General features: G+C 38.3%; 2 protein-coding genes across 13 annotated transcripts in view; one reads left to right on the top strand and one right to left on the bottom strand.

The window, feature by feature from the left end:
• Window positions 1–5779: 5779 nt before the first annotated feature.
• On the bottom strand, window positions 5780–23317 carry EXTL2 (exostosin like glycosyltransferase 2). 8 transcript variants are annotated; one of them, XM_089919010.1, is made up of 6 exons: window positions 22489–22601; window positions 15534–20281; window positions 13807–13851; window positions 12919–13346; window positions 11982–12052; window positions 5780–9422 (listed from the first exon to the last, which is right to left on the bottom strand). In XM_089919010.1, exons 3-6 carry the CDS (start codon window positions 13839–13841, stop codon window positions 8934–8936), a joined length of 1023 nt encoding a protein of 340 aa, XP_089775136.1. In that variant the 5' UTR covers window positions 13842–13851; window positions 15534–20281; window positions 22489–22601; the 3' UTR covers window positions 5780–8933. The 8 variants fall into 8 exon arrangements, with proteins under 8 accessions (XP_089775136.1, XP_089775134.1, XP_089775129.1 ...); XM_089919008.1 differs by having other exon boundaries at window positions 13807–18717; window positions 20202–20281; XM_089919003.1 differs by lacking the exon at window positions 13807–13851 and having other exon boundaries at window positions 15886–15984; window positions 20202–20281.
• Window positions 23087–24848, top strand: part of SLC30A7 (solute carrier family 30 member 7) — an 82632-nt gene continuing 80870 nt past the window's right edge. The window contains exons 1-2 of one of the 5 annotated variants that reach the window (XM_089918977.1): window positions 23087–23267; window positions 24241–24342. Coding sequence is in view for 2 of the 5 variants with exons in the window: in XM_022584216.3 (XP_022439924.1) it covers window positions 23942–24021; window positions 24241–24342 (182 nt within the window). In the remaining 3 variants the exon portion in view is untranslated. Of the gene's footprint in view, window positions 23268–23739; window positions 24022–24240; window positions 24343–24848 lie in introns of those variants that run through there. The other 4 variants (XM_022584217.3, XR_002646109.3, XM_022584216.3 and 1 more) reach the window with 4 other exon arrangements.

Genomic DNA, 24848 nt, shown 5'->3' with positions numbered 1-24848 from the left:
ACTTTTATGAAATTATGGTAGTTATCAAACTGACTGCTAAATCTTAATAAATTGTTTAAACCTATTTTGAAAACTGTATTTATATGTAATTAATTTTCTTTGTAATCTTATGTATTTTATTTTATGTTCTTTAAAAACACTTTTCTAAGAAGGGATCTGTAGGCTTCCCCAGATGTCAAAGAATTTTTGGTACTAAACAGTTAGGACTTCCTGCTAGTCCATTACATAAGCCATGTACTACTCTATTATCCCCAATTTTTGGTTTTTATATGCTGCTGCCCTTATTTCAATAAGCCACAATTGTCCTAAACATTCCTCCAGGGAAAATAGCCATGTGCTTTTCTATTGATCTGACTGCATATTGGTCCTTTCACTTTTCACCTGGTTGTTGAAAAACCACATGCCTGGAAATGGCAAAATCCATTCAAGTATTCATTCACTTATTTGCTTACCATCAGCAAACGTTATTGAGCACAAGGTTCTATGTTACAACTTGGAGATGCAGCCCTGGTACCTCCTAGGAATTTATAATTTGGGGAGTGGTCAAAAGAGAAGAGAGACAGACATACATAAACAGTTATAAGACAATGTGGAGGCTGCTTTACATAGAACATAGAACATTTTATGGTATATGAGATACCAGAGGAAGGCTTCATGCAAGAGGTGACATTGAGAATAAACAGAATGCCATTAAAGGACTGAGTTTGCCGAAACTAGGCAAGTAATGTTCATGAAGCTGTTACTCTGTTTTCTAAAAACCTTTGAAACGTTAAACATAATGGAATAAGAGAGATTTCTATCTTGATATATAGATTTAATTACCATCCTTGATTAGAACTAAGAAAAAAAAATGAGGAAAAGGTTGAATATTTCAAACATCCTTCTTCCTTTAAGCATTTATATAGAGAAACAATGTTCATAATCATTACAGATGAAAATATTAGGCAAATATTAAGAAAGCATTTTGATAGAAAGAGTTGTCAGTTTTTCATAGATGAGTGCATGACACCTGCTGGCCAAATTATATAATTTCCCTCTCCAATGGAATGGTGAGTAAATAAAGCTGATGTTATTAATACTGTTCTCCTACCTAGGAATTATATATTAGATTTCCTTTAATCACCTTTAATCAGCAGGAGGGAGATTTTTTGGAATGGTAAATCTGGTCCTTTTTTTTGTTTTTGTTTTTTTGGCTTGAGAAGTTCAAGAAGGTTTAAATAATTTAGATATTTAATGCAATTTCTTTAACAGTACCTTAACTGAGATATGGAGAGAAGTAATTCTCACTCAGGATTGCACACAAATGGGTTGGCCAGCTAACACTAGTACCCTGGTTTCTCCTACATTCCCAGACGAGGCTAAGTATTCCAAGGCAATATTCAGGCTGTTAACTTCTCTATCGCTTGTTATTTGACTCAACAATTCATAAATTTTTATGGAATTATTAATACTTTGTGTCCAATGTCTCTCAATTTTTTAAAAAGTCTGGTTTACTGAGGTAAAATTTACATAAAATAAAAGTCACCAATTTTAACTTTGTAGTTTTATGAGTTTTGATAAATGTATATAGTCACATTAACACCACCACAATCAAGATCTAGAATATTTTTATCATCCCCCAAATTTCCTTCAGGCTCTTTTGTAGAAAGAGCCACTGATTTGTTTTGTCTCTATGGTTTTGCCTTTTCCAGAATGTTATACACATGGAATCATATGGTATGTAGCCTTGTGTCTGTCTTCTTTTACTTGGCTTAATGATTTGATATTCTGCCATGGTGTTGCATGTATCAGTGGTTGGTTCCCATTTATTGCTGAGTAGCATTCTATTGCGTGGATAAACCACAATATATTTATCCTTTAACTAGATGATGGAAATTTGAGTTGTTTTCAGTTTTTGATGATTATGAATAAAGTTTTGATAAACATTTTTTATGCATGTCTTCGTGTGGATATATATATTTTCACATTTCTTGGGTAAATGTCCAGGCATGAAATTGCTAGGTTAGATGGTAAGTGCACATTTAATTTTATTAAAAAAACTGGCTTTTGCTTTTTAAAAGTGGTTTTACACATATCTCTTTATTTTTCCTTGTTTTAGCCTAATTCTAGTTGTGTCCCATACCATTGTTGTAGAAATCTTTTGTACAAAATATAGCTTGAACTCCAAGTGTGACAAAAAAATGCAACAAGAGGCCTCTTTAATACAGGGTCATGAAATAGCAGTTTTAGAGGAGCAGAATATTGCATAAAGGAAAGAATATAGCCTTGGAGCCATCTGAGTTCTGTCACTTTGACTTTCTGCATAACTTTTCTTTATTAGGCAAATTACCTAACCTCTCTGAACATCAGTTATTGAATCCTCAAAGGTGGGTGATACAAGTATCTACATTGTAGGCTGTTACAAATTCCCCACATCATAGACGTTGCTGTTACTGCCATTAGATTAACAACTTTTGCTACAAGCAAAGGCTACATTCTAGAAGACAGATGGTATCACACTCTAGATATTTTAGGGATTCATTAGGAATTATTGTGTTTCTTCAGGGACTGTAAATATGTCACCCAGAGACAAATGAGTTTCCTTTGGCTCTAGTGTCTATGATGTGTGAGTTTTTAAAATACTGTTATTCTTACACTTTACCCCAGATTAGCATTTTGTACTTAATTAAGGTCATGTCTTTTATATGTCACTGAGAAATGCTATTGTCACATAAATTATGACGATAATAACAATGTGTTATAACTTATGTAATATGATTAACCTAGGCAAGGGCCCGTTTTAACTTAATAACTTCTGAAGGATTGATTTTTTTCTATAGCTCCACTTAAGAAGATATTCTTAATCAAACACATTGACAGTAGATTTTTTAACTGCTATTTTAAGACTGTTTTCACTCAGTTTACTGGCAGGTATTTAATCTGCTTTAAAAAAAAAAAAGTGTTACTCAGTTAATTAGGTTGCACTGACATCTGCTGGTAAGATAGAAAATTCCATTAAAATCATGTTTTATAAATTTCAATAGAATCAAATAGTTTAATTCAGTCTTTAAAACTTGTATTTGCATTCTGGGTTTAACAAATTAGTGGCTTTACCTAATGATTTCTGATTCATAGTTCAATTTGATTCAAGTGGTTTGTTAGCCTGTTGCAACTTTTTTGGGGATCTTCCTAAAGGCCAGTGGCAACAGATGCTTGGTTAAGAAGTAAAATATCTTTTATTTTTTAATTAAAAAAATTTTTTTTATGTTGGAGAATAACTGATTAACAATGTTGTGATAGTTTCAGGTACACAGCAAAGTGACTCAGCCATACATACACATGTATCCATTCTCCCCCAGACTCCCCTCCCATCCAGGCTGCCACATAACACTGAGCAGAGTTCCCTGTACTATACAGTAGGTCCTTGTTGGTTATCCTTTTTAAATTTAGCAATGTGTACATGTCAATCCCAAACTCCCTAACTATCCCTTTCCTTCACCCTTCCCTCCCTGGTAACCATAAGTTCATTCTCTAAGTCTGTGAGTCCGTTTCTGTAAAACATCTTTTAAATCATAACCTCTTCTAGTCAGTGTTTAACACTGAACGATGACATCATCAACTTCTTTTTTATCCCATCATCATGATTATGTCTTTTGGTCCTAAAGCAGTACAACGGTAGTGATGTTTATTAAGTTAGTTTTCACTTTGAGAAAGGATTCCTGGAAAGATAGGCTTAGGGTGTAGGGAAGGTTGTAAGCTCCAGCAGAGCTAAACTCTAGGGAATATTTTTTTTCTTGTCAGGAAGTATAACATGGCTCCTTTAAAACCTACCAATTCAACACTGATTTAGGGTCACAGAATTTTACAAATGGAAAGAAAGTTACTAATCATTTAGTTTACCCCTCTCCTTTGTAGATGTGGAAACTGAGACCTAGATAAACTTACAGAACTCATTGCCTAGCTGATACAAGAAAAACGTCTCTTAATTCTCTCATTCCAGGATTCTTTCCTATATAAATTGTCTTCACTAGCTGTTTATTAAGTTTATTGTTTAAACCAAAAATACTTGATCATACATAAATATGATTATTTGAAAATTTGTACTTAGTTTACTTTAACTTAACCATCCTGACTTTCTCTAACTAGAGATGTGTTATGAAAATACACACTATATTATGTAATATTGCTCTGTAGTTCTTCAGAAATATATGTTTATTCATAGGTCCTTCCCAGAAACTGAAGCTCTATTGTCTATTTCTTCAGATGTGAAAACAGAAAAAGACAAGTGGATCAGAAAAAAAAAAGTCAGAAATAAACCTTAACCAGGGAAATTTCTGGCTCCTTGATCAGATTTTGGGTCACAGAATTATGCACCAGATGTCTTAATAGTAATATAAACATGTTTACCCCCCCAACTTAATTTTGTTCCAATAGGCACTGTTATATAAGATAAAACTTTAGGAATGCAACTGGCAGTGTCATAAAGTGTTAGTTATATAGGTAAATTACCAATCAAATATTCTATAATATATCATGCACGTTTTTTCTCAGCTTCAGCACTATTGACATTTTGGGACAGTTAATTGGGAGTGGCAGTGCTGCAGCATCCTCCCTGTATGCCAGTAGAGTGCTCCCATTTGTAACAACCAAATGTGTCTTCAGACATTGCTAATGACCCCTGGGAGGAAAATCAGCCCAAGTGAAGAACCACTGCTGTAAATTAAAGCTGCTTCCTTCAGATTTATTTATTTATTTATTTATTTATTTTGTGGTACGCAGGCCTCTCACTGTTGTGGCCTCTTCCGTTGCAGAGCACAGGCTCAGGACGCGCAGGCTCAGCGGCCATGGCTCACGGGCCTAGCTGCTCTGCGGCATGTGGGACCTTCCCGGACTGGGGCACGAACCCGTGTCCCCTGCATCGGCAGGTGGACTCTCAACCACTGCGCCACCAGGGAAGCCCCAGATTTATTTTTTTTAATCTACTTAAGTATTCTGACCAAAAATTTTGTCCTTTTTCTTTTTAAATAAAATAAATATTGACATATGAAAAGAGAAAGAGCCTTGAGTCATCTCTAGTTTAAATACTTCATTTAAATATTTCATTCTGAGCCAGAGCTAATAAAGTGGGTTCCTTAAATTGTTTTCGGTACTTGCATATTTATTTTCACTTCTTTTTATGTGCTAAGGTATAATTTTGACACAGCTACTAATTCACAACCAAGTTTTTCTCACTCTCAGCTGAGCTGTTCTTTATTTGTAATGGCTTTTAAAAAATTCTTTCATTTTCCTGATACTGTAAAGTTCTTCCTACACGTTGTGCCCTTTGAAACCAAAAACAACCAGTGAAATTTTAGGGCAGGTATTTTCAACCCCACTCAGCAGATGAGGAAATTTAGTGGAGCCAGGACTCAGTGCATGTTTCGAATGAATCAAATGCTCTTTGCGTTTCATCCACAATAAGTATATTTTTGAAAATATTTGGGTTTTATATTGAGAGAGCCTTCATGAATGGAGAGGAGGTGGAAGGGGAGAGAGAGAGAAAGTTGGAGGAAACTAGCAGAAAAATAAAAACTGGCTTATGAAATAGCATGCGGTAGAGGATGATCAGATCTCACCATTTATGTCCTCGTAGCTACCAATGAATTTAGCACCTCCGTCTTCCTCTTCCATCACAGCATTGTCCTCCACTCCATCCTCTTCCTTCCCACTCCCTCTACCTCCTACCCTCCCCACTGTCACCACACGTGCACGTAGGTGTGCACATACACACACACATTCACTAATCCACTCCTGACTTTGTGGTCAAAGCCCTAGGTCTTTTTCAGAGGAACCATTGTGAGCATTTTTTGTTGCTTCCAAGTTCTTTTTTCCTGGGACCAGCAAAGAGCCAACAATTCATTGCCTATACTCAAGCCTGGGAGCAAAGAATTTCTGGAAGCATTTCAGGATTCCTGAAGCTTACACTGTCCTGGAATCTTTCATTTGACAGTTGATTGCCTGCTTTTTCAGTCTTCTCAACATGGAGCTCTTAACACAGCCAGAGTCCTTCCAAATTCTGCAGCGTTTGTGCATGGCAAAAGAAATTAAGAAAATTTAAAATAATACGCAATGTTGGGAATCTGATGAGAAACAGGTGCTCTCAGATGTGGTAATACTATAGCTATGGCAATGTTTCTTGGGGATATATAGCAATATGTATTAAAACCCCTAAAAATACGAAGACTAGATAGATCCAGGCATTAGACTTGCTGGACTTGATTTTAAAGAAATCATTATAGGTAGGCTCAAAGAGATCTGTTAATGGCAAGGACACTTACCCAAATGTTGTTACAATAATAAGAAATTATCAAACAGAATAGCAATATGATTGATTATATAAACTATGGTTTACCCATCCAATGAAATACCAAAAAAATCATGCTTTTAAAATATATGCCTAGAAAAGTCAGGAGGAATAGACACAAAAATGTTTAGCCATCGTTAATGCAGTTGGGGGCTTTTCATTTCTTCTTTATACTGGTCTGAATATGCCAAAATTGCTAGAATGAATATGTACTGTTTTAACTAGAAAAAGGGCATTTGAAATAAAGAAAATGAGATGAAAATTGCCACGATTATGCAGAAACACTGTTACGTAGAAACATTTGTTACGTAGAAACAATTTCCCAAATATCGCACCTGGTGGGTCCGGGGGCCTTTCTGTTGCTTGAGAGGTGAGTTGAGTAGAATGAACTGCCTTTACTGTCAATGACACACCCCAACATCTTTCCTTTACTGACCATTTAAAATGGGCAAGGCACTGTGTTCATACTTACACAAGCTATCTCCTTTATTCCTTAAAACAAACCCCTACGTAGATATTATTCTCATTTTTGCAGACGAGGAAGTTGAAGCTCCAAGAGGTGAAGTATACATGAGATGCAGGAAGGATTTGAGCCCAAGGACTCCACTGGCACATTTAACCCCTAAGCTATATTGCTTTTCTGATGTAGCTTTAAGCCTGAGCATCCTCTCTTCTCCAGATCATTTGGAGCAAGAATAAGAGGGTGCAGGGAAAAAGAGTTTTAGTATATGTCTAGCCTCAATCAATGCAAGAGTTTTTGTAACACAGACTGAACTTCACTTTGCTTTCATATTTGCTCTATAAGGTCTGAAAAATATGATATGAGCAACTTAAGTGATGCTGAAGATAAGTTTAAGAATGCAAGATGAGAAAGAAAACCTGAGAATATTTTCCCACGGGCAATGTAGCTAATACCTCTAATCTTACTCGGAACAAAATATGAGAATATTTGAAAATCTGTGTAAATACCGACCACGAAAGCATGAGTCTGCTTAATTAACATAGAACATCTGGATGGTAAAAGTTTATTTTATTTATCTGCCAATCTCAAGAGGCAAAATGTCACTACCAAGGTTGGACAAAGCAGATAATTAACACTATAAATTTTTAGTGAGGCTGCGAGTTCTATTGGCTTTCTCTGATGGCATTAAGATACATACACATGCCCACGTAAAGGAACAATATACACTGAGCTAATTGCACAGAGACCTCATTGTTGGAACATTAACCATGATTATTTTCATAGCTTTGCAATTTTGAGAATATAACGGCATAATGGGAGCAGGAGGGGGCATAGGAAGAGGAGAAGGTGGCAGAAAGAGGCCTGAGTATTCCTTTCCACCAATAGTGAACGAGGACCAAACACAGACACCGTGTGGAAAAGATACTAATTCACATAACAGGAAGTGGGCAACTTAACAATCAGTTGGTGCAGACTCCCTGTGGAATTCCTCTACTATGACTCAGGTCTCTTATTTTTTCCTGTATCTATGTAATTGAAATGATCTCTGGATCTTTTGCTGTGTGGAGGGAAGAAGTTCTGAATGCAAGAGCTTGACTTAGTGTGTAATACACACGTTTTAGTATCCAGGAGATAAACCTACGCTTTTATAACAATAAAGATCATTTGATAGTAAGGGTTGTAATTTCTGCCAGTTCCTACTTAAACATTCTTTCAAAAGAGTTATTTTATACATGTTTCTTAAACAATACATACTTTGTGTAAAATCTAAGAATTAATGTGCAATCTCAAAGTCAGATTCAGTGACAAAATGCACGACCTGAATCTAGTAACACATTTACTCCTCACTGCATATAAGTTGCATGTAAGAAACAGAGGCTGCACTTGTGATCCATGCAGTAAATGTTCACAAAAATCAAGTGAACAACTAGACATCCTTTAGCTACTAAAATTAACCCTCCCAGTCACAACAGATATCCACAGAAATAAAAGCAGATGGTTACACCAAAATCATGCTGGGATAAGTTAGTCCTGGAAAGGGCTGGTTGGAAGGACCACAAGGGAAGTACTGATAGTCACAAAATTTCCACTCGTTTTTGTATGGGATTGAGACTATTCTCTCCTCACATGGCTTTTCCCTATACCACAAGCTTTTGTTGAAGAGGCATTTCAGGCTTCAAATGAAAATAATCATCCTTTAATGAAAAAGCTGAGAAATACTTGTCCTGAGTTTTTGATCCTGGAAACAGCTTGCTAAAGGTCCTTAAGGCAAGTGCCAGGAGTCAAAAAAATTGTAGAACATTATCACAACACTGTAAGTCAACTATACTTCAATTAAAAAAATTTTTTTTAATTGTAGAACGGTCTCAGGATGTAAACAATAAAATTGTTGACCAAGGAATCATATCTGTGGATGAAAACTTCTCACAGGAAGACCTATCTGGGTAATACCAGCTTCTTGGGTTTTGAAGTGCCTGTAAATTTTATATGCTAGAAGCCCTAAGCACTTTTTCCCCCTTGTAGAGACTTCTGGAGTAGAAAAAAGTTCATGATGTGCTTAAAAATAAATAAATAAATAAACTGACCATAGCATGAAGAAGCTACTCAAATACCAAGCAGTTTTGAGGTTTGTTTTTGTTTGTTTTACTTTCACATTTTACTTTTGTGGTTGGCATATGGAAAACCAAACTGAGAAATCATAATGTTGGAGTATTTTAAGGGCATGCTGTCATAGATGTTAACAAGCTTATTTATACAATAAGACCTCTGCAGAAAGTGCTCAGCTCGATGCCACATTCCAGAATAGCCACCATTGGTTTCTTTTTCTAAATTGTCTATGTTTACAGGTTTCACAAATACCCCCGAAGTCTTCCCAGTGTGCTTGGCAATGATAAAATTCATGGCAATATCATCACAGTTTTGCGTTTCATCTAACAAAGCATGGACAGCTGCAGGTTGCCTCTGAAAGAGTTCAAGGTATTTGCTATGGAAGAATGAGGCTCCAATCAGCACCAGAGAGTAATGGTCACCATTTCCAAACCCTGGTGTTTGCAGTTCAAAACCTCCGTAACTGTAGACACCAGAGGAAGTAGACACATGCTTTCTTGGAACAAATCCTACAATTTGATCAGGAAATTGCTGAAAAGATGGAAAAAGAACAATTAAGTGTGGCATTTCTTTAAAGCTGACATGGTGAAAGGCAATGATTTACTACAGAAAGAATTAAACTGATTTGTCAATGTTATTTTATTCCTGGCTTCTACATCTCAATTTCCTTTAACTCCAGACAAATTCATAAATCTATGTACTGATAAGTTTAAAGGTCAATTCATCATAACCAAATCTCTAACAAAATTTCTAACCTCACAAATATTCTCCTAATTTACACATTATCCAATATTAATAAATTCGAGTTACCAAAGAGTCTGGTTTTTCAGAGTTTGCTATAAGAGAAGTTGACTGTATGAATGATATTTATTACAGGAGATAAGAAGATATAATGTGATTATTTTGAAAAATTGTTTTAATCTCTTAGGCGTATATAAAATTATGGATTTACATGTATCATTTTACTGTTTTTCCATGTTGATTTCAATGTTTTTGAAAGTCACCATTGATTTTAAACGATGTTTATTTTTATCTCTTTTCAGCTTGGGTGTCTCTTTTTTAAAAACATAAGAAAAAAATATATATATACACACATATATACACAACACACACATATACAGTTGAGCCTTAAACAATGCAGGGGTTAGGGGCACTGACCCCCCGAGCGTAGTAGAAAACTCGTCTATAACTTTACAGTCAGCCCTCCGTATCCACAGATTTGCATCTCTAGATTCAGCCAACCACCGATCATGTAGTACTGTGGTTTGTATTTATTGAAAAACTCTGAGTATAAATGTACCTGTACAGTTCAAATCCATGTTGCTCAAAGATATATATATATATAGATAGATGGATAGATAGATAGATATAGACATATATATAGATATATGAGATGTGTCAGGATCTTTGAAGGATAGTATTGAAACAATCATAGTAGGATGAGAGTGACTAAAAATAAAACAAAAATCAGCAAAGAAAAGCAGAGAATCATGGAAAAGAAATATGAACTTATAGAATTAAAAGGTTTAGTTCAATCTCACAAATAACTTGAGTTTCATTCATTTACAGAACAGACACTAAACTAGGGACACACGCACACAAGTCAGGGTGGGTTAAATCCCGTTTCAAAGAACGCATAGTCTAGAGAGGGTATGATACAGATATGTGAACCAGGAATTATCACACTGTGAAAAAGCTGTAAATGCAGCTGTGCAATTCTCAGAGGGGCACCGAGGACAGGATGACAACTGTGCTGCTGGGAAGCAAAGGGGAATGTCAAGGGTTGGGTGTAAAGGCTGGGAGCCTTCAGAGAAGATGTGCCACTTAATCTATGCGATGAAAGAGATTTCACGGATGAACGGAGGTGGAAAAGGTAAAGCACTGCAAGTGGAGGTGATGGGTGAGTGCAAAGGCACAGATACCTGTCTGCTCTAATCTTGCTTCTCTCTAGGCCCCAAGTCACTACACCATGCAGGGCACTGATGGGACAGAACTTTAGGAGTCAAATTATCTTGCGCAATGGATTGAAACTGTTCTTGATGGTTTTATGAATAAAACCTAAAGTCATATTTATCCATCTTTAATTATGGTTTACTTGTTCTAATTAACTGCAGTTCTCATATTTCCCCCCACCCTGATATTTTCAGGAAATTGATTTTTTACCTGAAATAGAAATCTCATAGCTGGAGTATTACATTAGAACTTTTCGCCTAGGAAGCTTTTATTTATAGGGCTGGAAAAACTGCTGATATGGAAAAAATCTGTTGATCAGTACACTAGGCATGAAGCTGAAAACTGAAGTTTTGAGAATGATGATATCTGCAGAGTACTGTGACCACTTACCATTAATACCTAATGTTCTTACATCCCAAGTCGCTAATTAAGGAGAGTTACTATAGTGCAAATTAGACCATTTATTGGGTAGCACAGTGTTTAATTATTGGACAGGGCTTCAAAGTATTTGTATGCAGTTCTGGTTTCAGGTACTTGTAGTGCAACTTGTAAAAGCTGTCTACTATTAACACATATTCAGTAGGAAAAAGGAGTTTTTATAGATACCAGGTAATTTATGCCTGTTTACCCCAGCTTGGAATTTAAGGGGGTGGGGGTGGAGGAAACTGCCACCACAATGGTCCATGCAGAATTATTATCAGTATTATTAATTTTTAAACAATGGTCTCAGAATCAGACTTAAATTTTATGGATGTAATAAATTGTCTCTTTCAAAGGAAGTTCTGTGCAATATTAATACAGAAATACACTTCTCATTTGAGATACAGGCGAAACTGCCTCTGGATTTTAGTCTTTGCTCTATCATATACCAGATCGTTTCCTCATTGTTCTTTGGAAGTCAGTTCTAGCTCTTCTTTCCAACATACCAAATATAAATCAAATACAGATAAAAGATACTGTAACTTTCAGATTAGCTTAACTGAGCTCAGGAAATCTGATTATGACAAATTCATCTATCTTTTAGATAAATACTGTCTACGCTGGTTTGGGTGACTCTCACATTAAACCATGCTGCTCTGGTTAAACACTAGATCAGACTTTATACTGATGATTTCATAAAGGATGTAGCAACATTACCTGCCACACGGAGAAAGCAAAAACAAGGTCTTGGGTGCTAATTAGCATGTCATCATCTACCATTAACACCGCTGAAATGAAAGGAAAAAAATTTAAATCAAACAGTTTGGAAATGAAAAAAAAGTTATAAGATACAGTGGTTTTTTTTTTGTTTTTTTTTTTGTGGTACGCGGGCCTCTCACTGTTGTGGCCTCTCCCGTTGCGGAGCACAGGCTCCGGACGCGCAGGCTCAGCGGCCATGGCGCACGGGCACAGCCGCTCCGTGGCATGTGGGATCTTCCCGGACCGGGCACGAACCCATGTCCCCTGCATCGGCAGGCGGACTCTCAACCACTGCGCCACCAGGGAAGCCCCAGTGGTGTTTTTATAAGTCATTCAAATGAAGTATTTTCTGAATGAAATTCAGTAAATAAAAAATGTATTCTTGGAGAGATTTGTCTAGCAGAAAAAGTTTTTACTTGAAATGTAATTGATTTTTATAATTTCCTGAGGGGGAAATTATCATGTATTTATCATCCATTATCCTAGAAACTAATGAACCTATAAATAAATAAAACCAAGGTTCTTTTAAGCAAATTACAATCTCATGTAACTGCTGAGTGGGAGGAAAATGAGGCGGCAAAAAATACATTAAGCATAAGTTAAATGGCATTTTACTAACTTCTGTGATGCAGTAATATGTAATCATAGCATATCTTCTTTCACAATATTAACCTCTTTGTCATTGTTGCAAGATAATATGCGATTTCTTCCCCAGGAGACTGCTTCTTGACATCTTGGAAACTGCCCCTTAAGTTTTCCAAAATGCTTTCTTATGATTAAATTTCTCTATTTTCTCCAGACAATTAAGACAAGTAGAAGGCCCAAAAGCCACGCACCCACCCCCAGCTCTGGTTAGCTGCAGCCCTGCCAGACTAAGAACCCAGCTGCAACTCACCATTGGTTTCTAGTTCAGGAAAGACCTGGAGTCGATTTCTCATCCTGTTTGTTGTCTGTACTTTGAAGATCACAGGGACAGGGTGAGGCCCTAGAGAGTTCCATAACTCATCTGGTCCCTTCTCCCCAACATTGTTCCACACCACAATCACTTTGTGCAGATATGGTACTGCCTGATAATGATTTAAAAGTCTCAACAAGAGATCTGTTCTGTTGTACGTCTGCATTATGAGAGTAAAGGAATCCTGGGTGGACTTGCCCTGGGATTTTATTTCCCTACGCAAAGTGAGCATCTTATCTTCTTTGATATTAGGAAGTAAAGCGGTCAAAGCCCCAGCTACCAGCAGTAACACAAGGATTACCACCAAAGAGAAACGAAGTACTCGAATCCCCATCACTCTTCCAGGGAGTTTGCAGATGTGGCAACACCTGGAGTAGAAATGGAAATAAAATGCAGAATCTTAGCATTCTTACTAGTTACCATGTTTTTGTTTTTGCTTTTTTGAGGAGAAAGGTTAATCATCTTTTAGCTGACTCATGTTCAGTTCACCCTGCCTCTTTGATAAGGTGATTTGGCCTTAGATGAAAAGTACAGTGAATAAACCTTTCCTTCTGGGCCTGCTCGCTTTGCAGCTGCAGACAAAGGGTTATATACACACCGAACAGGAAGAATTAAGCAGTGCATTTTAAAATTTGCCCTCATTTCACTACTAAACATTTGGAACTGAGATTATTTTTTTCAGATGGGATTATATTTTTCTTGGTAGTATACTAATTCCTTAAGCAGCTTTATTGAGATATCGTTGACACATAAAAGTTGTATATATGTAAGGTGTACAACTTGATGTTCTGATATATGTATATTTCAGTACACTAACTTTAAACTTACATTTTGGTAGCAAACTTCTTTCCAAGTGAAATCATATGCAGAACCCTAATATATGAAATAATAGTAATAGCAGCAGAAGCAAACAATTATAGTGGGTTTATTACATTCTAGGCCCTGTACTATGTGCTTTGCGTGTCATAGTACGTGCTTACTCAGTAAATTAAACAAATAACCACTGAGCACTTGCTGTACCATGCACTGTTTTAGATTCTGTGACTATAGCAATGAATAAGATAGACAAAGTCTCTGCTGCTAGTAGCAGAAGAAATAGTAGGGCCAAACAGGTAACAAAGTAAATAAACTCAAAGCTAATTCAGCATGATGGTAACGAAGAGAATAAATCAGAATGACATGATAAGCAAGGGCCAGATTATGGGGGATCTTGTTGGCCTGAGTAAGGAGTATGGATTTTATTCTAAGTGAGATGGGAAGCCATTGGAGGGTTTTGATCAGGGGAGCAACAGAATCCTGTTTATATTTTACTATTATTATTATTCCCATTTAATAGTATTTGGATGCTTACAGAGGTTAAATAACTTTCTCAAGGTTACTAAACAACTGAAGTAATGGATCTAGGACTTTTATCCAGGAAAAAAACTCCTGCCAGAGCCCAGGCTTTTTAATCATCGTGGGCTGGGGAGTGTACTGCCAGTTTCAAATGTGGGATGTGCTGAGGTAGGGCTCTTGAGCTTCCAAAGCAACCTCTGTCACAGAACATGAGGATCACCAGGTATTGTCATCAGCTCTGGACTCTCGTATTCCTCACTATACCTACAGGATCCGCCTGAGATGGCTACAGAAGAGTAGGCGAACAAAAACCAAGGGATGTGGCCTGGAGATTTATTGGTCAAAATTTTTTGTCTGATCAAAACTCAGTCACAAATGTAAGGAAAGGTTAAATCTCATACTGTTTTACAGATACCCAGAACTCTGATTTCTTGGCTTCCAATACAGTTTCATTATCACCCCTACTGCCTCGTTTTGGAGCACTGCTGGCTTTCAGTTGCTGCTGTTGTTTGATTCTTCTGCTCTTTCTGCTTTTGATTTACTTACTTTACTTACTCCTCCACAAGCCTCCACAAGGTTTTGAGGGATGGCCTCATTTTCTATGCTGGCAGCTGAGCCTTCAAATACATCTCAGCACTTTTCCTAGATCTATTCTACTACTCTACTCAAGTACAAAAGCCTGAAATGAGGAAAAAGAAAGCTTAAAGAAATTTACTTATAAAAAGACTGAAAACAAAAATCAACCAGGAGTTTCTAGACATATAAAACATATCTTTAAGAAAAAAAAAATAGATCTCTCAGAACCAGAAAGAATGAGGTATTATTATTCTTGATGACTTTAACTGACCCATGGTCTATCCACTCTTACTACTTTTAATACCATTTTTCCTCTCAGGCTATACAATAAACAGATACCCTTATCTATTCCTTATTACAGATAAATAATATCAAGTTGGAAAAGACTTCTCACTGCTAACTCACACCTGTGGTGTGCTAACTGTACAAGCCATTGTCACTGTTCTTCCTTGTATAACACTGCTTCTGTACAGTTTATTTTGGTTTCCTTCATGAAAAAGTGCACTGTGTCTGTATGTAAGCTCTTGATTTTGCACCTTGTGGTTTCAGTTGGGCATCTGCAGCTAGGCCACCATTCTACAGACAATCCTAAGACTAGTCTAAATCTTCCTGTCTAACAGATTAGGTTCCAAACAAAATCTCACTTGGCTATCCAAATGATGTCCGATCAGTCTTCTGTTTTTCATCGAGGAAACTTGGCAGTGGTGGAGTTAAAGTGACAGTCACATTCCCCTGATGTTGTTTCACATTGTGAGGCGTGTTTTCTAACTGTAGCAACAGTTTTTCTCTGTACAGGTCAGCAAGGACATAGAGAGGCCATATAGACCATGCCTTTAACATCTCTCTTTAAAGTTCACAGAAGTGGGGACTGGAGAATTGCAAGGCTTACAGGGGAACACACCCCATGATGTGATAATGCGCTGAGGCCTGTGCAAGCAAAGGAAGAACTTATTCATAAGGACAAGGGAATGGTCATTGTCATTCAGCAACTCTCACTTTTCAAAAGTCCAGATTTGAAAAGAAATGTTCCCTTGCAGTAATCTTTTTGGAGAGTTTTCAAGGATATTCTCTCCTGGACTTTCTCTGCAGCCTGTTCTGTTAAGAAAAGAAATTTTGTGTTTCTCCTTTTATCATAGCTTCACTCTAAGATACGAACAAAATGAATTATTTTTGAAGTAACTTCAGCTTTACCATGATTACTTTTCAAGGATGGTGATTTAAGGTTTGAGAGCACAAATTTTTTCACTGTATACACCCTTTTACTAAAACAACATATACTGTTAATGTGGTAAACCAAAGAGAAACCATTATGAATTAATAATCTTGGTTCAAAGGCCTTGATAATCCTTCTAATACTGACTCAAAAGCAGGTCTCATAAAACATATTTTCAGTTCTGCATAAAAATGGCTGGTTATAAGCACTCAGAGTTAAGAATCCTGACAACTGCATTAAAGTATACCCTGATTAAGATCTTTATATTCATTTTCTTCAGCTGAGTAGGAGTAACATACTATAAAACTTACATAGCAGTGTCTCTAGTCTCTAAAACAGACATTAATAGCTACCTGGCAGTTTTAGTGGAGAAAAAGTAATGAAGATTCATCTCTATAGCCTACTATAAATATACATTGTCAAAGATAATCGTGAACGACTGTTTCACTTTTATCTATACTTTAAAGTGGGAGTTACCCCACTTTATCTGTCATAGAAATTTCCTCTTTCAGATAGCTTCTAATCCCCTATTTTACTTGTATCAAAAATGTTTTGAGAGATATAATTTATATCTTTGGAAAGACAATGTAAATATTTCATGTAGTGTTTATTAAATGATATCGCCTGATAAAAGTATGTTACATTTGTAGTCTACATAGAAAAGGAAGAACAAAAACTTTATAGACTGCAGTGCAAGTGGCATCTCTGTACTTTGAGAATAGCTAAAGTCTGGAACTTTATTGTAGGCCTACTGGAAACAGCCTTAGAACAGTATGGAGAGTGATGATGACTTCATAGCTATCTGGATTTCAGTTTATAGCTTTCTTCTGTCCTTTGTCCAGAGAAGAATCTATCAGCTAAATCACAGCTTTGAGTTTTGAATGGGGGGGATATGAAAATGAATACATCTGGATAACCTATGTCTTACTTAGAAAGAACCAAGAATTAAAATTATTTAATTTAAAATTATATCTATTGATATATATATTTCCTGGCACCCTGCCTCATTCCAAAAGGGATCTGACAGTTCTTAGTCTATCCCCTTTCTGCCCTTCTTCCATCTATGCCTATAGTAAACTAAATGTGACTTTGATAAACACAGTAAATGTCAGCAAAACAAAAATCCTTCTTTTTCTCCTAATCATGTGCAAAATCAAAGATCCCCAGATGATATCTTTTGCACATATGTTAACTTATTTAGTTCCTCATGAGTAGAGAGCACATCCTTTTAGTTATTTTGATATGGTTACATAGCATCTCCTAGACCAGCGGTTTTCAACCAGGGACGATTTTGCTCTCTAGGGGACATGGGGCAAAGTCGGGAGACATTTTTGATTGCTATGACGGGGGCTAGGAGATGCTATTGCTCTCTGGTGGGCAGATGGCAGTGCTGCTGCTAAACATCCTACAATGGACAGGACAGGCCCCACAGCAAGGAATTATCCAGGCCTAACATGCCAGTGATGCCAAGGTGGAGAAGCCCTGCTCTACATATATTTTACCTTGAACACGAACACTGCTAGCCAGGTGGCCCCTGAAATCCCTACTGCTATGTATTACGCTCAATGAAGGATAAAGCAATGTCTCCAAAACTGCCCCAGTATCTATATGCCTTATGATACAAACACATCATAAACTCAGAAAACTGAAAGAGACCTCAGAGCCCTCCTAAGCCAGCTTCCTTGTTTCATAGATAAAGAACCCAAGGTCCAGGCATAAGGAATTTGCCTGAACTGATGCAGATGCACATATACTGTCAATAGAAAATCACTTTAACAACATATACATGATCATCAGTAGCCAATCTAAGTCCTGTCATTTAGAAAGCTTAGGACTATAGACTGCATTTTGAGTCTATAGTTCTGAAACAGAGGTGCTAAAACATATTGATAAATAGCTGAATTTCCTACAGTATCGCATTTGAAAAACAGAAGTTGCTGCAACAGGTCATTTCTCACTTCAAGCTGTTAAGGAAAGAATTTCTGCACTGGTCGCATTAAATTAGAGCAAGTTCTTCTCCTGGCAGCAAGACTGAGTGAGCCATTCCCTTACAGGTAAATCAGGTTCAAATAAACACCGAAGACACCATTTAAAACAGACGTCAGACACTAAGTACCTGTGTCTCCACCTCCCTCCCTAATCTCACCCTGTTATCAGTAGCAAAGGCTGCCTGTCAGTCCTGGCGTTTTGTTTTTCCCTCCTAAGCATCCTGTACAAAGCATCAAATTGCTTCTCAATACTTCTTCAGGCAGCTACTACCAATTAATTAGATTTGCTTTCTCATCATTGATTTAAGAGGAAATAACATAAATATTATGTATAAAGGCTTCTTAAAGCACTGTGTCCTTCAATCCAGCTATTTGTTACTGAGGCAGTGAGGCCTTCTCTACCCTCAAAGTGCACAGGTCTGAATTATGCTAGATGAAAGTTCCTTCTCGTCTTGCATCTTTCTCCAGGAATTGACAATTCATTGTATGATAATGATGATGGTGGTGTTTGGAGATGACCAAACTTATGGGCATATATCAGGGCAGGAGAAGGAATGGCCTTATTCTTAAGAGGAACATCCACGACTTATAAGGATCCAAGGAGTCAATGCATCCTAAGAAGAAAGCCTAGAAATAGAAAAACATTTTTAGCTCAGTACAGTGCCATGCAAAATCAGTTCCAGAAATGGGTCAAAAAGAAGCCAAGTACATCTGCAAATACATTACTTTTACCATTCCAGGACACTGAAGCTTTTCACTTGAACTTCTCTCTGTTTTAGTCACAGGAAGATGGAGGGGAGGCAAGATTGTTGGGCAACAGAAACCTGGAATATTCTATGGAACCCTCTTCCTTTTATACAACACTGGTTTTCAGCAATAAACTCACACTGCAAAATCGTTTCTCTAAGAGAAACAGATTTCATACACATGAATTATGATTTGTAAATAGCTTTAGATATTAAACCTAACAAAGACGTAATCTTAATTCATATGAGCTTCCTAACTTTATTAGAGGAAGGTCAGAATATCCATAGTAGTTATGTCAGTCCATAAACCTTCCTAGGTGCTTACCATGCACGAGCCCAGCACTGTCAGGCACTAGGGATGGTAATGAGCAAGACCATCAATTCCTGCCCTCACAGAGCTTAGCAATAGTAATGGAAGTTGTCAGACCTCTTCCCTCTTTATGTTACCTAACAACTCAAATCAGTAATGTTTCAAACTTTCAGAGACACGGGAATTAAAATATATCCACCCCATCTTGTAGATGGGCTAGCTGAGACTGAGAATATTAAATGATGTTTCCTGAGCCACAGAAAGAGTGGTGGGTCCAAACAAACTCCCGACTCTCACACTTGACCTACATTGTATTTTTAGTGTCTTTCAAGTAGTCTCTGTTTTCAGCTTTGTTCTAGTCCACGAGAATATTTCAACTTTGTAGGTATTGACTTTATACTATAACCTGGAATACTATTTCAACGGATAAGATCTAAAACAGGCAATACAGTATTTTCTAACAGACCCTGGCTCAAGTAAAAACTCTTATTTCCAAGGAAACAAAAAACCTCTATAGGAAACAATTTTTCTCAGATAAAAATACTGGTATTTCACTTATGTCCATAGCAGCATTATTCACAATAGTCAAAAAAATGGAAGCAACCCAAATGTCCATTGACAGATGAATGGATAAACAAAACGTGGTATAGACATACAATGGAATATTATTCAGGCTTTAAAAGGAAGGAAATTCTGACACATGCTACAACATGGATGAACCTTCAGGACATCATGCTCAGTGAAATAAGCCAGCACAAAAGGACAAATACTCTATGATTTCACTTACATGAGGAATATAGAGTAGTCAAATTCATAGAAACAGAAAGTAGAATGGTGGTTGCAATGGGCCCGGGGAACAGAGAAATGGAGAGTTGTTGTTTAATGGTTATAGAATTTCAGTTTTGCAGGCTAAAAAAGTTCTTGAGATTGGCTGCTCAACAATGTCAATACACTTAACACTATTGAGCTGTACACTTAAAAATGGTTAAGATGGCAAATATTATGTGTATTTTACCACAATTTTTAAAAAGTAAAAAAAAAATACTGGTACTTACCTCATTATGGTAAAGTTTTAATTTTTAAAAAAAATTTTCCTTATGGCTTCAGTAATTGATAGGAACAGGCTCTCTTGGCACTATTAAGGGAAATCAAAGAATTTTCTGTGATGTTTTTGTCAATCACCAGGAAATTTTAAAAAAATGCTTTTTAATGCTATCGTCCATAGGCTTTGAATTATTTTTAGAAATTAAAATTTGCTATACTGTGTTCTAAAAACTACATTTAGGCAATTAGGTAGGTGCTACCTCTCAGGTTGGTGCTAACATTGCTATATTTTTTGTTTTCATCTTTCTCTTAGGTATCCAGAAGCAGAATAAACTCACATCATGCTGATGATCTAATGTGTTTACACTTTTGAAACCAGAACATATATGCCATGGAACAAGACCTCTGAATGCATTAGCAACCTGCACTTGTATTCAATTTCTAGATTTTTCAGTATCTGTAGCTTTATCTACCATCAAAACTCCTTTTTTCACTAAAGGTTCATAAGGCATTCAATTTGAAGTACTAAAAAAACTCAGGGTCTAAAATAGGGTTGCAGGTAAATGTCAGCGTTGATTACTGAGGAATGACAGATGGCATCCTTCCTATTCCTTACTATTGCCCAAAAGGAGCTGGAACCTTGGCTGGAGATGAGCTTCTGCCCCTTAATCTTCTTGGCTTTCATTTCTCACAGTCCTTAATCACATGTCTAAGAAGTTAGGGATTTTTCCCCCATATAGTCTGCACAGTTAACCTAATGCAATTAATTAGTAGATGATCTAAACAAATATTTAAAAGTTCAGGGTAGAAATCCATTTATTGGTTTAAAATGTTCATTAATATATCTACCTATTTTATGATCTTATAAATCCATAACATATGAAGGAATTCAGAACTGATTGGAGACCAGCAAGATACTGCATCTGTAATGACCACCTAAATAGACCTGAAGAATCATTTTTGATTTTCCAAACTTATATTCTTTCACGATTCAAGTTACTGAAGGGGTAAAGGGATGGCTTAGCATGTATCTGGACTCATCAGGTGACAGTTGTTCCTCCTTGCTACACCAAAAGCACCTCTTGTGCACATCTTAAATATCATTTAGTTCTAAAATCCTGAACTGATTTGCCCTCTCCTCACATCCCGCTTCTTCGTCCCATAAAATTCCTCCAGGGAGAGAACTTTATCAGGCTTTTTAACCTACCTCCCTTCCCCCACCCCGTGCCCAGCACAGAGCTTAGCACATAGTAGACACTCATTAAATGATTGTTGAATGAATGAAACTAACTTTAATTTTGATATGACAACATATACTGGTTAACATATATGGGACAAACATTATTTCAAGATGACAAATCACGTGAGACATGTCAAACATTTTCCACTCATAGCACTTTTCCTGATTTAGTGTCCAATTTATATTTCTAATAAAATATTTAGTATTGAAGTTGGTAATTATGTCGTCTAAGAATGAAAGATGTGAAGTGGCATTGCCACTTTTTGAAAGAAGGCCCTCACCGGAATAGCTATCTTATATTCTGGGGAGTGAGCAGTGGGGAATTTAGGAGTTCCAGGACCACTGTAACTGAAATTAAACTTCAATTTCTCCAACTTATTTCAAAACTATTTGAAAAAGGGTATTGCAGATTTCTCCATAACCCAGGTGAACAATTTCTCATCTGCAGCAATATAGGGCAAAATGTAGAATTTATTTTCAAAGGCAGAATACAAAAACACAGGCTCAGATTGCAGCTGACCTGGATGAGTTAAGAGAACGCTGGAAACCAGTTGCTGAAATTTAGTTATTTCCATATATACACACCCCACCCCCACTCCCAGTTACATCATACTGAAATAAAGCAGCTTTGGAGAAACACTCAATCACTGTGGAAATATTTATCTTCAACCTAGTTTGTACCCACTTAACGTTTCCCCAGCAGTGCAGTACAGTAAAACTCAGTCTATGGCTAATATAAAAGCTTCCTAAAAATATAAGTAAATGTTACGAATTGAAAATATTTCTATGTTCAAATTAAAATAATGAAATATACGCCAAGAAAGACAAAGACAAAATACTCTTTCCAGAACTTAATTTCTGAAATCTAGCTGTTTTTACACAGCAGTTTAATTAACACGAACATTTAAAAAAAAATTGTAGAATAAATTTTATTTTCAAAAATAAAACCACAGAATCACTACCCCACACACTCACAAAGTTCCAAGAAGGAGTGCAAAACACATATATTCTCACTGCAAAAAGATTTTTAACACGAGAGCATTTTCCTATTTCCTTACCTCGAGTGCAGAAGACTGCAGTGGGACCTAGCCGATTTATTTGCTTCCAGCTTGGTTACGATGAAACGAAAGGGGGGTCTCGCTTGCTCATTTTTCATTTTTTTTCCAAACCCATCAGCGTGCATTCACCCCGCATTACTCGCTGGATTGATAACCTGGATGAAACGCTGCCCACAAAGAGAGAGCCTGAAGAAGAGGGCAGTCCCGGGTGGCCGCCCCTCCCTTTCGGTGACGCTCCACTTCCTGTTAGACTAAAAAGCCGTTCCCAAGAAGCTCGGTTTTGTAGTTTCTAGCCCACCTCCAAAAGCCGGTCCTCCTTTGCCCCATTTCTCCCCCCCAGGGTAACAACTTTTAATCATTCAGGTGATGGACCACCTGACCTTACCCAAACAATTTCCCAGAGAGGCGTTGGAAGAGGAGTTCCAACCACCGTGGGCGCCCAGCACTGGCCCGCCGGGCTCGCCTTTGGCGCTCCGCAAGCCCTCACGTCCCACCAACGAGTCAGTTTTCCCTGCACTTCCCTGAAACTGGTTATGGGGTTCTCACGAGAATTAGAGCCACGGCGGCGGCCTCCGGGATGACCTGGAAGTGAAGGGGACGTGTAGGAACTCGAGTTTTGGGTTCTGAACGGATTGAGATTGTCGGGGACGCAATGCCTTAACCAAACCTCAATTTCAACACGGTCTCGTAGGATCTCCTTTTAAAAGGCTCTTTTAAATACCTTTAACATTCTTTCGGAAGACATTTATTGATTGCCTCCTGCGTGGCAGTACAGAAAGGTCAGGCACTGTTTTCGGGGGCGGGACGGGGTGGATTACTAGGATTTGGGCGCCTATGGAGTTCATCCAGCAAAACCATTCTTTGCGCTTCCTGCGGACTGGCGGCGAGAGAATATGTCGCCGCCTGGATTCTTAAGCACTGCTCTCTAATGCACCAGGATTTAATGCTAATAGGGGCAATGGCGAAAGGGCAGGCGCTGGACGCCAGCGCATCCGGGAACAAGAATGGTAGGCAGTCGGAGTGGGCGTGAGTGGGCTCACAACCTCCCAGCCAGCCCGGTCTGTGGGTGGCCATCTCAGGATTTTCTTCCTGAGTCCAGGTGGCGGGACTCCACTCCAAGTCGGCCCTTTAGACCACTTAATAGTTGCCAACTCTTTTTGCCCCCAGCAAAACTCGCGCAACCCGACCCTCGTCATAAGCCCCGCCCCACTGCGCACGCCCCTCCCTCGGCCCCGCCTTCCCCCTTTCCCGTCCCAGGACGCGTTGCGCGGCTCGGGCCGGAAGTCGGCGGGTTCTCTGGTGTGTGTCTGAGTCTGTCTGTCTCGAAGCCGCGCGCGGCCCGGGGCAAGCGGGATTCCCAGATTCCCATCTGAGGCGTCACCACTGTCACTACCATCACCCACGGAGCCACTACTAGAGGGGAGTAGACCCGGCCCTTCGCCGGGCAGAGAAGATGTTGCCCCTGTCCATCAAGGACGATGAATACAAACCACCTAAGTTCAATCTGTTCGGCAAGATCTCAGGCTGGTTTAGGTGCGGGGTGCCGTATTTGCGGGAATGGGGTGTCCGGCAGAAGGGGAAAAGGCCCAGACTTAAGGATGGCCTGAGGTCCAGGGAGGGAGCGTCAGGGACACCATCGTTCGTGTGAGGACAGGAACGGGTGGACTGGGAGGGTCCTGAAAGGGGAACCCAACCTCCTGGTCCGGCACTCCTCTGACTTTCCCGGCTATTCCCTACTTGTGTCATGCTTAGGTCTATCCTGTCGGACAAGACGTCTCGGAACCTGTTTTTCTTCCTGTGCCTGAACCTCTCTTTCGCTTTTGTTGAACTACTGTACGGCATCTGGAGCAACTGGTAACCAAAGGGGAAAAGGGTTGGGGCGGAAGCAGCGGGTGGGGGAGACGAAGCACTGTTTGCTTAATGCCACGTAGCTCCTCACCAGGAGGTTCAGCTCTTGCCTTTGCCACCACCTGTGCTGCTGAGTTGCTTTCTCATATCCACACCAATCTGGCACGGTTACATTTATTAAGAGCCGAGGCCATCACGTGCAGCAGTTAAGATTTAGGTCCCCTCTTCCTTTTCCCACTTCCCCCCACTCCGTCAAACCGGAGTGACAAGTCCCCTCCTCATTTTGACAGATGGAGAGAGTCTTTTGTCCTTACACACCTTAGCTTTGTCCACTTTCTTGGAATTGGGAGAAACGCGTTTCCTGCCACTCTGTGGGGGAGTGGCATTTGGGATTCACCCATAAAATTCCGAGAGGGAATATCTGAGATGTTCTACTTAATTTGTTATTAGGTCTTGAAACCAGGAAGAGGTTTATAAAGGGGATATCCAAAGAAACATGTTTTCATTCTCTT

This window comes from Delphinapterus leucas, chromosome 1 (genome assembly GCF_059928025.1).
Source record: "Delphinapterus leucas isolate spDelLeu-1000000601 "Yukka" chromosome 1, BTC_Dleu_Yukka2, whole genome shotgun sequence".
Taxonomy (NCBI): domain Eukaryota; kingdom Metazoa; phylum Chordata; class Mammalia; order Artiodactyla; family Monodontidae; genus Delphinapterus; species Delphinapterus leucas.
This window is presented reverse-complemented; position numbering and strand designations above follow the sequence as displayed.